Source organism: Eleutherodactylus coqui, chromosome 9 (assembly GCF_035609145.1).
Source record: "Eleutherodactylus coqui strain aEleCoq1 chromosome 9, aEleCoq1.hap1, whole genome shotgun sequence".
Lineage (NCBI taxonomy): Eukaryota > Metazoa > Chordata > Amphibia > Anura > Eleutherodactylidae > Eleutherodactylus > Eleutherodactylus coqui.
The window spans coordinates 147434813-147448994 of NC_089845.1; the positions used below are offsets into that span (position 1 = coordinate 147434813).

Sequence of the window (14182 nt, forward strand, 5' to 3'; positions counted from 1 at the left end):
CCACCAGATATTGATTTGATTTAGATATCTTTTTTTTTTCATTCACTTTTTATTTTGCTAATTGACAAAAATAAGACTTTGGGACCTTTCAAACGGGATTACATATTTCACAACATCATTGCAGAATATGCCAGAATTCCACACCAACATTCACACTGCTGCTGTAACTGCGGATTTTGATGCTGTTTTCAATTCAATTGTCAATGTGAATTTTGGGGCTGAACATTCCACAACGCTGCTGCAGAATATTCCATCCTGTGTTTAAGGTCCCTTCTAGTTTTGAAAGCATTCTTACTTTGCAGGTTTTTTCCCACACCCGCTTACAACTTTTGCGCAGTACAATATGTGGAGAAAAGGCAATAAATTCATCACAGTAAGAAAAGTCAACCTTTGGAATGCCCTACTGCAAGGGTAGTACAAGTGGATACAACGACAAGCAGATAACTCTGTGGGTAATTATAACCAATTATGCTATTGGTCATTGGATTATTATATGGCTTTCTCTGGATTAAACATTCAGGTACTAAAAAGTTTGACCATGTGACATTTACATTCTATATAATTATATATGATGGAGAGAGAAAGTTCAGATCACACTGGGGCGTATCGATAAGATCAAAATTACACTGGCACAAAGCAATACTGGTAGCATTGCTGCCCCCCAAAATTTGTCCCGGGAAGAGAAGGACTTTTTAATAGCTTTGCAGGAACAATAAGTGAGCTATTGTTTAACAGAAACAATATTAAGTGAACCTTAAAGGGCTTGTCCAAGTTATAGATCCTTCATATTCAAAGGATTTATTAGAAAACTGAGTAACTTTTCCCTATTGAATGAGTACACTTCAGTTGTTAAAGCTTTTAACGAAATTCAGCTCCCGAAAGTTCTCAGCGACAGGTTGAGAAAGTGTTAGTAGCTGTTTCGATAGGCACGTTGGCTTATGCAACAGATGGCACAAATGACCCTTTACTGGTCAAACAATCATAACGTTTTCAAAGAAGACTACAACAATTTCTAATAGGTGGAGGTGAAAATAGAGAAATAATTTACCATTTCTTGAAATTAGCTGATAATCTGTAGTGATGAATATGGCTTGTGTTGACAGATGAGCACGCTTTAATAGCACTTGTACAATGTTTTAAGGCTGGAGGTCACCCACTGTTCAGTAGTTAAGTCCATATTAACAAGCGGATTCAATCCATTCAGAGACCTAATTGATCGCGGCCTTTACGAGCAGTCATTTGAAGCTAGGAACTCTTGCCAGCGAATTTCGTAACTATGAATGGTTTCATTTAGTTTGCAGATCCTGCGACAATTATCCTGCGATCCTGCGATTTCATTATCTAGTTGTTGTCCATGTTTTGATCGTTTCGGACTCTAGAAAACGAATGGATAAAATGATTGTAAATTCTTTCTGAAAATTGAAAGTGTACAAAACGGGAAAGTCACTGCCGTGTTCACATACAAGTTTCAATGGCACAGTTTTTTTCCTGTTTAACTCAACAGATAAACCTGTAGGGGAACCAAAACAAAGAGGGCAAGCTGAAGTTGAAATAATAAAAAAAAACAACCAAAAAACAGAAGCTTTGTTTTACAGATGGAAGATGTAAATGATCCATCTAAGGCCGCCTGCAGACGAGCGGGTTGGATCTGGCGGCGAGGATTCTCGCCGCAGGACCCTACCCCAGCGCATGCAGGAAGGAGCGCGTACTTACCCGCGCGCGGCGGCCCCGGCTTTTTCATGTGCCGGCTCCCGGGCAGCCGGCGCATGCGCAGACCGGAGCCGGCGGCCGGGTGAGTGACATTTCTGTGCGGGGCTCTGCGAGCCCCGCACAGAAATAGGACATGCCGCGGTTTATTTGCCGCGCGACATTTCGTGCGGCCAAACCACGGCCGTCTGCATAGGAGTGCGTATTGTAATGCACTCCTATGCAGACTTTCAATGGCGGAAATCCCGCGGGAAATCCCGCCGCGGGATTTCCGCCCGTGTGCAGGCGGCCTAAATTAGTGGATTTTTACATATTTTTTCCTCTGCAAAAAATATGCCAAGTGTGGACAGGCAAGCAAGAAAGACTATGTAGAGCTTTTGCTTTTTTTCTGCTTTCCTCCATATCAAAAAGACTAATTTACTATTATTCATAGCATTTAAAAATACATTTGGAAAACTACTTCTAAACATGGGTTTTTGAAAGCAACATCCTAACAAAATCAATTCTGAGATTAGCACAAACAATTTGTTAATGTTGTGGTTTACCAGCCGCAATCAGGAAGTGGAGCCGCAGTGATGCCACAACGTCAGCCCATAACAAAAGGCCTTCGGTGAATGTACCCTGTCATTCAGTATTGGGCACCCATATGTGCCTACTTCATGTCACTGCAGAAGGTTCCTGAGTTGTTGTATGGCCGCCCGGCAGCCGGCACATGAAAGAGCCGGGGCCGCGGGAGAGGTGAGTGACCCCGCTGCTCTCTGCAGACGCTCGGGTCGGGTCCCACTGCGAGAATTCTTGCAGCCGGATCCGACCTGGCCGTTTGCAGGCGGCCCATGTCAGAAATCCCTCATTGGGCTTTGTGTATAATCTGCCCTTCTTTACAACCCTGCTACAATATTGCCTGTGGTGTATAGACTGATTGGCTAATAGAGAGGTGTTTCCCCTAGCCCCCCAATCAGCCATAATAGAAGTGTATTTATTCCGGACCTCTACATGGGTGGCGGTTATTGTCCTGTCTGAGGTGTTCCTGTCAATTAAGGACTTGTGGCTTCTTATACTACCGGTATATTATATAAAACCCTAATTCCAATTCTATGTAAAATGTAAAGAAATATAAAGAAAAAAAATGCAATGATTTTGAAATCTCATATAATCATATTTTATTCACAAGAGAACCATATGAGAGGTTGAGAGTGAGAAATATTTCCATTTAATTTTTAAAAAGTAACTAATTTAGAGATTGGTGACAGACATCTAAAAAAAGTTGGGTCAGGGCCATGTCTACTATTGTGTAGGATCCCCTCTTCGCTTTACAAAGGTCTGTTAACATCTGGTAAGTAAGGAGACCAATTGCTGGAGTTTTGGGAGAGGGGAATGTTGTCCCATTCTTATATGATGTGGGATTCTAGCTGCTCAACAGTCCTGGGTCTTTTTTGTAGGATTTTTCTTTTCATAAAGCGCCAAATGTTTTCTATTGCTGAAAGGCCTGGACTGCAGGCGGCCGGTTCAGCACTCAGACTCTTCTCAATGCTGCTGTAGAAAGATGCAAAAAACTTTTATTGCTCCAATACAAAAAAAGTAGCAACGTTTTGGCCGTATGGCCTTCCTCAAGCTAATACACAAAGATAAGCATACATAGCATATATAGAAAGAGTGTCATACAGGATTAACCAATACCAAAAGTTTTTTGCATCTTTCTACACCCGTGTATGCTGCCAGTCACTACTCTTTGTTTGGATATTGACTTGAGCCTGTCTGGTTCGGGCTCTTGTCTGGCGTTTGCATCCAATTGCCTGGCCCGGGAGGAGGGATCACTTGTGTGCTGTTGGTGACATTTACTGCATTCGTTTCGACTAACTGAAACCAGAACCAGCGTGCACTACTCACAGGCGAGTTATGGAACAACACCTGGATTCGGATGTACCAGGTAACCCCGTTACTTTTTCATACTCTGATATCGAGGTTAATAAGATTCTTTCTGGAGCTACGCATAAGAGTACCTACCTAGAAGTACCTACAGCGGGAATGTAATTACAGAAATGGGAGGTTGAGAGTAAAAAGGATATCTCCCTCACTTTACACAGGTCAACATTGTGTGAATATTATAAAGCTAAGCACATACCCAGAGGGTTGCGCCCACATGTACGACCCACGCTGATGGCAGGCAATAAGACTTTTTGTACTAAATTTGAGGGCATTGTGAACAAGTTTGCCTTTGACATGATTATCCTGAATGTGGAATTTCTACAAACAGAAATCCTAGAAAGTACAAAACGGCTGTCATCTATTGAAAACAGCATATTGAAAATACTTTCTCCTGATGATTGGAATAAACACAAAGAGAAAAAAGCAGTGTCTTTGAAACGACATCAGGATGAGTTGGAGAACATCAAGAAAACCAAATGGTTTAGAGATGTTGATGATTACAACTATGGACGTGTTTTTTGTTGGCAAACATCTAAGAATAAAACCACAGATCCTTTTGACACTAATACCAAATCAAGACGACAACGACGACGTCCACCTAGGAATAGAGCTCATTTCGGTTTCTCATCACGAGGCTCCATTTCCATGGATGACTCGAGTAAAAATGAGAATGTGATGGGGGCTTCTGCATCATCTTCTTTTTTAGGCCGGACAGCCTCTACCAGGATGAAAAGAAAGGAAGGACCTTCCAGTACCAACGTCGAGGGGGACAAAAGCACCGCAGGGCATACAAGAGATCTCGATGGGGTGATAACTCGATCCACCAAGAGACCCCCTTTGATGGACCTGAGGAAATGAACTATGATGGGATTCTGGTAAATATTTCCTCTAAAGAGTTGTCCCAGAGTGAAGTGGCAGTATTAGGAAAAGGTTTGTCCTTCTGTCCTGTTTCCCACATGCATTGATTTGATTTGAATCTCGATCTGCACCACTTCTTTAGAAATTTAAGGTTGAAAAGTTGTTTCTCCTCACAGTCTACACATATAGTTGCGCAGACCAACCCCCGTGAGAATTTTTCCTTGGTGGGGGTTGGTCTGCGTAACAGGAGCAACTATCAGCCACCTGCGTCTGACCATCATGTTGAAGTGTTTGCAAGTGCAGTACAAAGTGATATAGAGAAGTTGAGAGTTAAAACTCTTAGCAAAAGGAGTAGACTTAGATGTAATCTGAACAATCTAGAGGAGAAAGCCCTCTCCATGCTCGCTAGGGATGAGAGCATCATAATTAAACCGGCGGATAAAGGCGGTGCGATAGTTGTAATGGATACAACTATGTACACAAGGGAGATCGAGAGACAACTTAGTGATGTGGATATATATGAGAAGCTACATGTTGATCCCACACTTAGATTCCAGCATCAACTAAGGTCTATGTACAACGATGCCTTATTGGCAGGCCTAATTGATGACAAACTATTCAAGTTTCTAGATATTCAATATCTGGTGGTCCCACTCTCTATACTCTGCCCAAAATACATAAAAATCTGACCCCCCCCCCCCCCCCCCGGCAGGCCAATTGTATCAGGGAAAAATTCCCTCTTCTGTAATATTGCACGTTTTCTTTATAAAATCTTGAGGCGCTTCGCAGAGGAGGCGGAATCACATATCAGAGACACCTCCGATTTTTTGAATAAAATTGCTTCTTTCAAGGTGACCGAGGAGACCATTTTGGTCACCTTTGATGTGACTGCCTTGTACACTTCTATTAACCACACCAAAGGAGTGGAGGCGGTCAGACAATTTCTCTTGGCCTCAGACATGCCCTCAGGCTGTGTCCAGTTTGCCCTGTCGCTGCTGGAGTACATCCTCCAGAACAATTATTTCTTGTTCGGGGGGATGTACTACAGACAGCGACAGGGCACTGCCATGGGCCCGAATATGGCGCCCACTTACGCCAACATTTTTGTGCACCATTTCGAGGAGTGTTTCATCTATACTTCCACGTACAGATCATCGCTGATTCATTGGGGTCGATACATAGACAATGTTTTTGTATTATGGAACGGACCCCTACATACCCTTCAAGAATTCCATGTTTTTTTGAATTTCATATATCCTGCGCTCAAATTTACCATGTCCTGCTCCACTCTTGAAATTCAATTTTTAGATGTACTAGTCAGGAAACAGGGTACAGCTTTACAAACTCTTCACAAACAACACCGACCGCAACAGCCTTTTACTGTACAGCAGCGATCATCCCATCGCCATGAAGGACTCCTTACCATGGAGCCAGCTGTTGCGGGTCAGGAGAATCGCACATGACCAGACTGTAGACCAGAGATTAGACGAGATGTGCAATAAATTTTTGCATCCAATTGCCTGGCCCTGGAGGAGGGATCACTTGTGTGCTGTTGGTGACATTTACTGCATTTGTTTCTTCTCAATGCTGCTGTGATGGATGCAGTATGTGATTTAATATTGTCTGCCTGAAATATGCAAGGCCTTCCCTGAAAGAGACGTTGTCTGGATGGGAGCATATGTTGTTCTAAAACTTCTATATACTGCTCAGCATTGAGAACGCCTTTCAGTCTGCAGGACAAAATGGCCGTGGTTTCCAAAAAGAATTTCAAATTTTGATCCATCTGACCACAGAACAGTTTTCCATTTAGCCTCATTCCATTTTAAATGAGCTTTAGCCCGGAGAAGACGCCAACATTTCTGGATTGTGTTGTTATATGGCTTCTTCTTTGTATGACAGCCTTAACTTACATTTGTAGGTTTCATGGGAACCTGTGTTCACAGACAATGATTTTTGGAAGTATTCTTGAGCCCATGCAGTGATTGGCTGTTACGGTATACTACCCTTGATACGCCAGCCCGGAGGCCCTAGACCCCACCACAACCCCTGTCTTTGCCTGCTTGCTTCCACTCCTGGCTAACCCAGGCGGGCAACTGGGCGACAGTCCCTACTCTCACTAGGGACCGAAAAAGGGACGCTGGCGTACCTAGATGGGAAGGGTGAATACCGACAGGAAAGGCAGATGGAATTACCAACACGAACAATGCTAAGCAGAGCAGAGGCAGATGGAAAAACCTGGATGATAACAGCAAAGAATAGCAGACAAGCTGACAGAAGCAGGAGACCAACAGAGGCAGACTAGCTAGCACACTAAGGGAAACCAGTAACTGGCAGTGATTGCAAGCCTGACCTTTAAACAAAAGCCTCCGCCCAGAGGCAGAGAGAGAGAGACAGCCAACTCCCAACAGAACATAATAAAAAGGGAGCTCGTGCACGGCAGCTGCACTAACAGGTGCGCACGCGCACCGCGCCGCACGCCAACCGCACCATGCCGGTCACGCACCCTCACAGAAGGGACAAAAGGTTTCAATAAGGACTTATGAAAAACCCTATGAACCCCTCATGTAGCTGGCAAATCAAGTTCATAAGCAAGCGGATTTACTACACGCGTGATGACAAAGGGACCCACGTAACGTGGTGCCAGTTTCAAAGACAGGACCTTCAATTTGAAATTCCTAGAAGACAAATATACCTTCTGCCCCATCCTGTAAGGTTCAGATACTGACAGACTCCTCCCACTACGCAACTGCATACAAGCCCCCGTTGCCTCCAGGTTCTTCTGTACTTCCTTCCATACCCCCTGCAGCGCACCTGTAGCAACATCAGCTGCGGGACAGGCAAACGGAGTAGAAATAGCCGTAAGGAAGCGAGGATTCTGACCATATACGCAAAGGAATGGGGATACCCCAGTGGAGAACAAGTGCAGTTGTTTAGCGCAAACTCTGCCAATGGCAGGAATTCTGCCCACTGATGAGCCTTCTTGCTAGCAAACAAGCGTAAATATTGCACTAAATCCTGGTTCTTCCGCTCAGTCTGACCATTAGTTTGCACATTCCCAGGTTTCTACAGAAGGCTTGCCAAAATTGCGCAACACACTGAACACCGTGATCAGATACAATGTTCTTGGGAACCCCATGTAGATGAATGATTTCTTTTACAAAAATCTTGGAAAATTCTATCGCAGAAGGTAGCTTCTGTAACGCCACAAAATGTGCCATCTTTGGGAAACAGTCTACAACAACTAGGATAGTGGTGAACTTCTGAGACTCGGGTAGATCGGTGATAAAATCTACCGATAAATGCGACCACAGACGGGACGGCAACGGTAACGGTCTCAGAGGCCCCTCCGGACGCCGACTTTTACTGTGTGCAGAGATAGAACATCCCTTAACAAAGCTGCGGATCTCCCAAGACATGCCTGGCCACCAGTAGTGCCTAGTACACTGATCCAGAGTCCCCTGAACCCCCAGATGGCCCGCTAGAACAGATGACTGAGACTCTTCAATGACTTTGAGACGCAAGGTCTCTGGCACAAACCATCTGCCCTCCAGCACCCCCGAGGGAGTGTCCTGCTGACAATCCCATAGTTGAGGAATGAGATCAGACTCTACAGCTGCCACCACCACCCCAGGTGCCAAGATATTCTCGGGAGCCACTGTCTCACTTTCCGGTGAACCGAAACTCCATGAGAGGGTGTCTGCCTTCACGTTCTTCTCCCCTGGAATATATGTTACGACGAGGTTAAACCTGGTGAAAAACAACACCCACCTGGCCTGATGAGCTGTAAGTCTCTTAGCATTAGTGAGATATACCAAGTTTTTCTGATCAGTATACACGGTAATGGGATGCCTTGCCCCCTCAAGTTGGTGACGCCACTCTTCTAGAGACCACTTAATCGCCAATAACTCACGATTACCCACGTCGTAGTTACGTTCTGCAGAACTGAACTTCCGTGAGAAGAATGCGCAAGGACTATACCCAGGTCTCCCGCTGACTTTCTGAGACAATACAGCCCCCACCCCCACCTCAGATGCATCGACCTCAATGAAGAACGGTTGCCGCGTGTAAGGCTGTACTAGCACTGGGGCAGCAGTAAACGCCCTTTTGAGACGACTAAAGCCTCTAGGGCCTTTGGCGACCATCTTACCAAGTCGGCATCCTTCTTGGTAAGATCGGTCAGGGGTCGAGCAATAACAGAATAATTCTTAATGAATCTATGGTAAAAATTTGTGAAACCTAAAAACTGCTGGAGAGCTTTCAGGTTATCTGGTCTGACCAATTGGGAGATTGCTGCCACTTTATCAGACTCCATTTGAATCTCCGTGGGTGAAATCACATAACCAAGGAAGGACACTTGTTTAGTACCAAAAATGCATTTCTCCAACTTGACAAAATGTTGGTACTCACGCAAACGGATCAGAACCAGCCTCAGGTGCCGCACATGTGAATCCCAGTCTGGGGAGTACACCAGAATTTCATTGAGATACATAACCAAAATTACCCCTAGGAAGTCGTGGAAGACCGCGTTCATAAATCCCTGGAACACAGCAGGGGCATTACAAAGTCCGAAAGGCATGACTAGACATTCAAAATGTCTGAACGAGGTGTTAAACGTGGTCTTCCACTCATCTCCCTTTCGGATGCGAATTAAATTGTAAGCCCCCCCCTAAGTTGAATTTGGAAAACCACTGGGCCCCCACCACCTGATTCAATAAATCAGGGATCAGGGGCAAGGAGCACTGGTTCTTCACTGTAATTTTATTCAAAGCCCGATAATCCACACAAGGCCTCAATGTCCCATCCTTCTTCTGGATGGGGACCTGGACTGCCTGATATGCCGTTTGGCCAGAGACTCTGAGATATAGGACTTAAGGGCTTCGTGCTCACGCCCAGACAAATTGAAAATGGCTTCTTTAGGGATGGGACTGTCGGGTATCAAATCAATACCACAGTCCCACTCCCTATGGGGAGGCAATGTCTCAGACAGTTTCTTGGAGAATACGTTTATGAAAATCAGACAAATACTCAGGGACAAGTATGGTATCCGCTGAACACATGGATATAGTAGCTAAGTGACTATGACAGGACAACCCCCAATGTGTCAATTCCGGAGTGGACCAATTAAATCATGGATTGTGCAGTGCCAACCAGGGCATACCAAGCACTACATCAACGAACATCCTTTCCAGTACCAAGAATAACAGATTATCAAAAGAAGAACCAAAGGGCTTTAAAGCTGTGAATGTCACCCCCTCATGCACAAAAAATATTGTCAACACAACAATGACATCTTTTACAGCAATATTGGAACAAATCATTAGAATAAATTAGATTACTTCTCTTTAAACCAAATCATACAGCCATTTGTGTATGGAGGTGTGACACTGGAACCCTTTGCGGTTCCACACCGCTTCTGATAGGGAGTATTCTCAAAGAAAAAATACTGAAATTTTCATGTAGTACCATGGTGAAAAGGTAAAAAAAATGTACATAACAAAGAATGGGCTTTGAAACATAAAATGCGATAAAACCTTTGTAAATTTTCTTACCATTTCGAAAGAATCAAATTTAGTTGTAGGGATAAATGACAGGTCTTTTTATAATTGCGGGAATTAAGGTTTTAGACAACATAAAGACAACATGTATTAAAGAAGTTTTCCAAGAAAATATTATCAGGATAGATTATCAATAGCTTATCAGTTGGGGTCTGCCACTCAGGTCCCCAGCCGATCAGCTGGTTGGGCGCCAGCTGTCAGTGCCACAATACACAGCGGTTGGAGCGGAAGGCTGGCACTTGTAACTGTAGGTGTAGGTGTAGGAATAAAATCAACGGGAGCTGGCCTTGAATTACAAATGCCAGCCACTTCACAGGGATTGGAGTAGCAACTTCTGCTCCAACCCCTGTGTATTGCAGTGCTGACAGCTAGTGCCCAACCAGTTGATAGGTTGGGGTCCCCAACCGATGAGCTATTGATGACCTATTCTAATTATAACTCATCAATAGTATTTTCCTAGGAAACCCCTTCAAGCATCACTGTACTGTCAGTACCTGAGATAGAGTCCTCACAGGTGCATCTGACCCCCCTCCAATGGCGTCTTGGTCATCTGGTGGATTTTGGGCATTGTCCTTTCTTCGTACATGAAAATTAGATTTGAGTTGGGAGGTAGTAGATTTGCCTTCAGAGCTCGAATTTAAGGAATCTGCAAGTTGTATTCCTAATTCTGCCATTTCTTTTGCAGCTCCAGGTGAACCCTGTCATTTTTAAATCAATATCTTTAATTAATGCTTTGATAAAGGAAGTACGGTAAGTAGCGCTCTTTTAATCAGAACGTAAGGTCTTGCAATAACTTGCAAGATCTTTTGTTCTGAGACTGCCTGATGTCTCAAGGGGTTTCCAGAAGTGCCTGAACAAGTCTTTTCTGAAAGTTGCTGGATTAAAGCAGCAGTATGGAGTGTTTTTCCTGATTTTTTTCTTATGGGTCCCAGGGGGTTAATAGGCTGAATTGGATGGGCATATGTCTTTTTTTGGCCTTACATACTATGGTACAACGATATGAAAATTTTCATTTTGGGGGACTCTATGAGTTATAAAATAAAAATGAAGGGTAAAGGTAGTTGCTAGGTCCTCTTTAAGGGAGAGAGCTTTGGGGGTCATCATTACCTAACAGAGGTTATTAAGCATTTAACAGGAATTTTCTTTATATTTACATTTTGCAATGTCCTTGTGAGCTCCTGTACGTAAGAGAAATTAGGTAGTGCATTAGAAAGATACGTCAACGATCAGATTAAAGGTGGCTTCACACCAGTGTGTTTTTGTGCGTGCATACGCGGGCACAAAAACACGCTTCTACTTAAATCAATGCATTCCCTATATGTTTGCACATATCTGTGTTGTACATGTGCGTGCCTGTACAGATAGGATATGCGTGCACCACAGGTAATGCACGCATTGTTTTCAATGGAGCCGCGGCTGCTGCCGACACCCCTGAATTGTTTTTCAGAGAAGAGCATTACATATATGTCCTTCCCTGAAATACAAGAATTTTAGTGTAAAAAAAAACAAACTTACCTGTCCGCCGCTGCCATGTCCCCGTGGGGTTGAAGAACACATCTGCCGCATGCGGCAGATGTTTCCTTCATCCCCGCGAGGAAAAAGAATTCCCTGCTGCACCTTCCACGGATGACAGCTCCAGTAGGGGATCCAGCTGCCGACATCCTGTAATTGTTTTTCAGGGAAGGGCTTTAAATATAAGCCCTTCCCTGAAAAACAAGAAAAAATGGTGAATAAAATTTAAAAAAAAGAATACTCACCTTTCTTCAACTGCCAGGGCTTAGCCTTGTCCAGCTGGCTCTTCTCCCTGCACTGAATGGGTGAGTGCTGCCTCTGATTGGCTGAACGCAGGCACCAATAAGAGGCAGCTCTCAGATGTCATTTAATAGCTGAGAACTGCCTCTGATTGGTCACAGTGCTCAGCCAATCAGAGGCAGCCCATTCAGCAGGTGGGAATTTTAAATCCCCGCCTGCTGAATACTCCTCAGAGCAGTGCAGAGAGAAGAGCCGGCTGGATGGGGCTGAACCCCGGCAGCTGAAGAAAGGTAAATACTCTTTTTTTTATAATTTATTTATAACCTGCAAAAGATTGGACATGTGAATGCAAATGCACCCGGTCCCATGATTTTTTCTACACACGATGTGCAATTTTTTTTCCCGCTCATATACATGTGTGAACAATTTGCTCATCTGACTGAGCCCTGAGGGTCAGTATGACTGTGTTGATACCAAATTTATATATTTTATTAAATATCTTGCTACTTTTTCACACTTGTTTTTAAGAAAGATGTATTTCTTGTACACTTGCATTAACCCCTTGAGTGGCACGCCCGGAAATTTTCCGGGACGAGCTCCACTGCTCATAGCGATATAGCCCGGAAGATTTCCGGGCTATGTATCACTATGGGAGCTGCAGAGCACAATGCCACAAGCTGTGGCCGTGTGCTCTGCCTGCACAGACCCACAGAGAACAAAGCAAGGGCTTTGAAAAACCAGCAGAAGATATTGCCGATATGTCGGCAAACTCCTGCACTGGTTTGTTTACAGGTTGCTATAGAGACCATCGGCTTGTCAGAAGCAAGCCGATGGTCTCTGTGGCAGGGAGAGCTGGTTGTTCGCTGTCAGAGGACACCTAGGTACTAGCTCTTACAGCAGAGATCAGAGAAAACCTCCGATCTCTGCTGTGTTAACCCTTTACATGCTGCAGTCTATGTGACTGCAGCATATAAAGGGCTGTCACTGCAGCATGTAAAGGGCAGTCACCATCGGACCCCCGGAATGTGATCAGGGGTCCTGATGGGTCCCTGTGGAAGTCCCCTAAAGGGACAAAAAAAAAAAAAAGTAAAAAAAAAAAATAAAAACACTTGTCTCCCTTTACTTTGTAAAAAATCAAAAATACAATCACACATGTGGTATCCATGCGTCGTAATGACCCAGAGAAGGAAGTTAATACATTATTTAACCCCTTAATGACATGGCCCCTTTTTTCTTTTTTCCCCATTTCTTTTTTTCCTCCCCCCTGTTTAAAAAATCACAACTTGTCCCACAAAAAACAAGCCCTTATATGGCCATGTCAATGGAAAAATGAAAAAGTTATGGCTCTTGAGACGCAACTGCAAAATTAGTTGAAATTCAATGATTAGACCATTTTAAAAAACCTGCCCTGGTGGGCACGACAGGGTGGTAGGAAACCCGCCACTCAAGGGGTTAAAGGGCCCTAATATTTTATTATCTGTCAGTGGTGCTGTTTGAGTTTATTGTATTTATTTTTTTGCGTGACGAATTGTACTTTTTATTGGTACTATTTGGCGATCCACATGACTTTTTGAACCCTTTCTATTTAGTTTTTTTGTGAGGCGATCTATACAAAATTAGTAGAGATGAGCGAACGTACTCGTCCGAGCTCGATATTCGCGGTGTTCCGGTTACTTTCAGTTTCCTCTCTGAGACGTTAGCGCGCTTTTCAGGCCAATTGAAAGACAGGGAAGGCATTACAACTTCCCCCTGTGACGTTCAAGCCCTATACCACCCCCCTGCTGTGAGTGGCTGGGGCGATCAGATGTCACCCGAGTATAAAAATCGTCCCCTCCCGCGGCTCGGCTCAGATGCCTTGTGAGTTAGCTGAGGGACAGTGGTATCGTGCTGGAGCTGCTGTAGGGAGAGCGTTAGGAGTTAGTGTAGGCTTCAAGAACCCCAACGGTCCTTCTCAGGGCCACATCTAATAGTGTGCAGTACTGTGTTAGCACTGTATTTTTTTTTTTTTTTTCAAAATTGGATCTGCAGAGCATTGCGCCCTGCAATAGGGACAGAAGTGGTGGTTAGGCAGGGAGAGTGTTAGCAGTGAGTGTAGGCTTCAAGAACCCCAACGGTCCTTTCTAGGGCCACATCTATCCCTGTGCAGTACTGTCCAGGCTGCTGTTAGCAGTGTTGCATATTTTTTTTCTCTCTCAAAACCGGCTGTGCAGACCATTGCACCCGGCATTAATACTACAGGGATAGAATTGTGTAGGCAGGGCCAGAAGACATACATTATTCATTGAATAGACGCAGTGTGGCTTTTCCTTGGAAAAACAAGGGAAAAAATTCTATTTCGCCTGCCTCTGACAGTCCTCAGGGCTCTGGGTACGTGTGTGCTGCGT

General features: G+C 44.3%; 1 protein-coding gene across 3 annotated transcripts in view; it reads right to left on the reverse strand.

The window, feature by feature from the left end:
- Window positions 1-14182, reverse strand: part of LOC136578492 (uncharacterized) — a 221609-nt gene that overhangs the window by 130227 nt on the left and 77200 nt on the right. For 2 of the 3 annotated variants that reach the window (XR_010786639.1, XR_010786638.1), the window contains one exon: window positions 1049-1375. Coding sequence is in view for 1 of the 3 variants with exons in the window: in XM_066578605.1 (XP_066434702.1) it covers window positions 1226-1375 (150 nt within the window). In the remaining 2 variants the exon portion in view is untranslated. Of the gene's footprint in view, window positions 1-818; window positions 1376-14182 lie in introns of those variants that run through there. The other variant, XM_066578605.1, reaches the window with a different exon arrangement.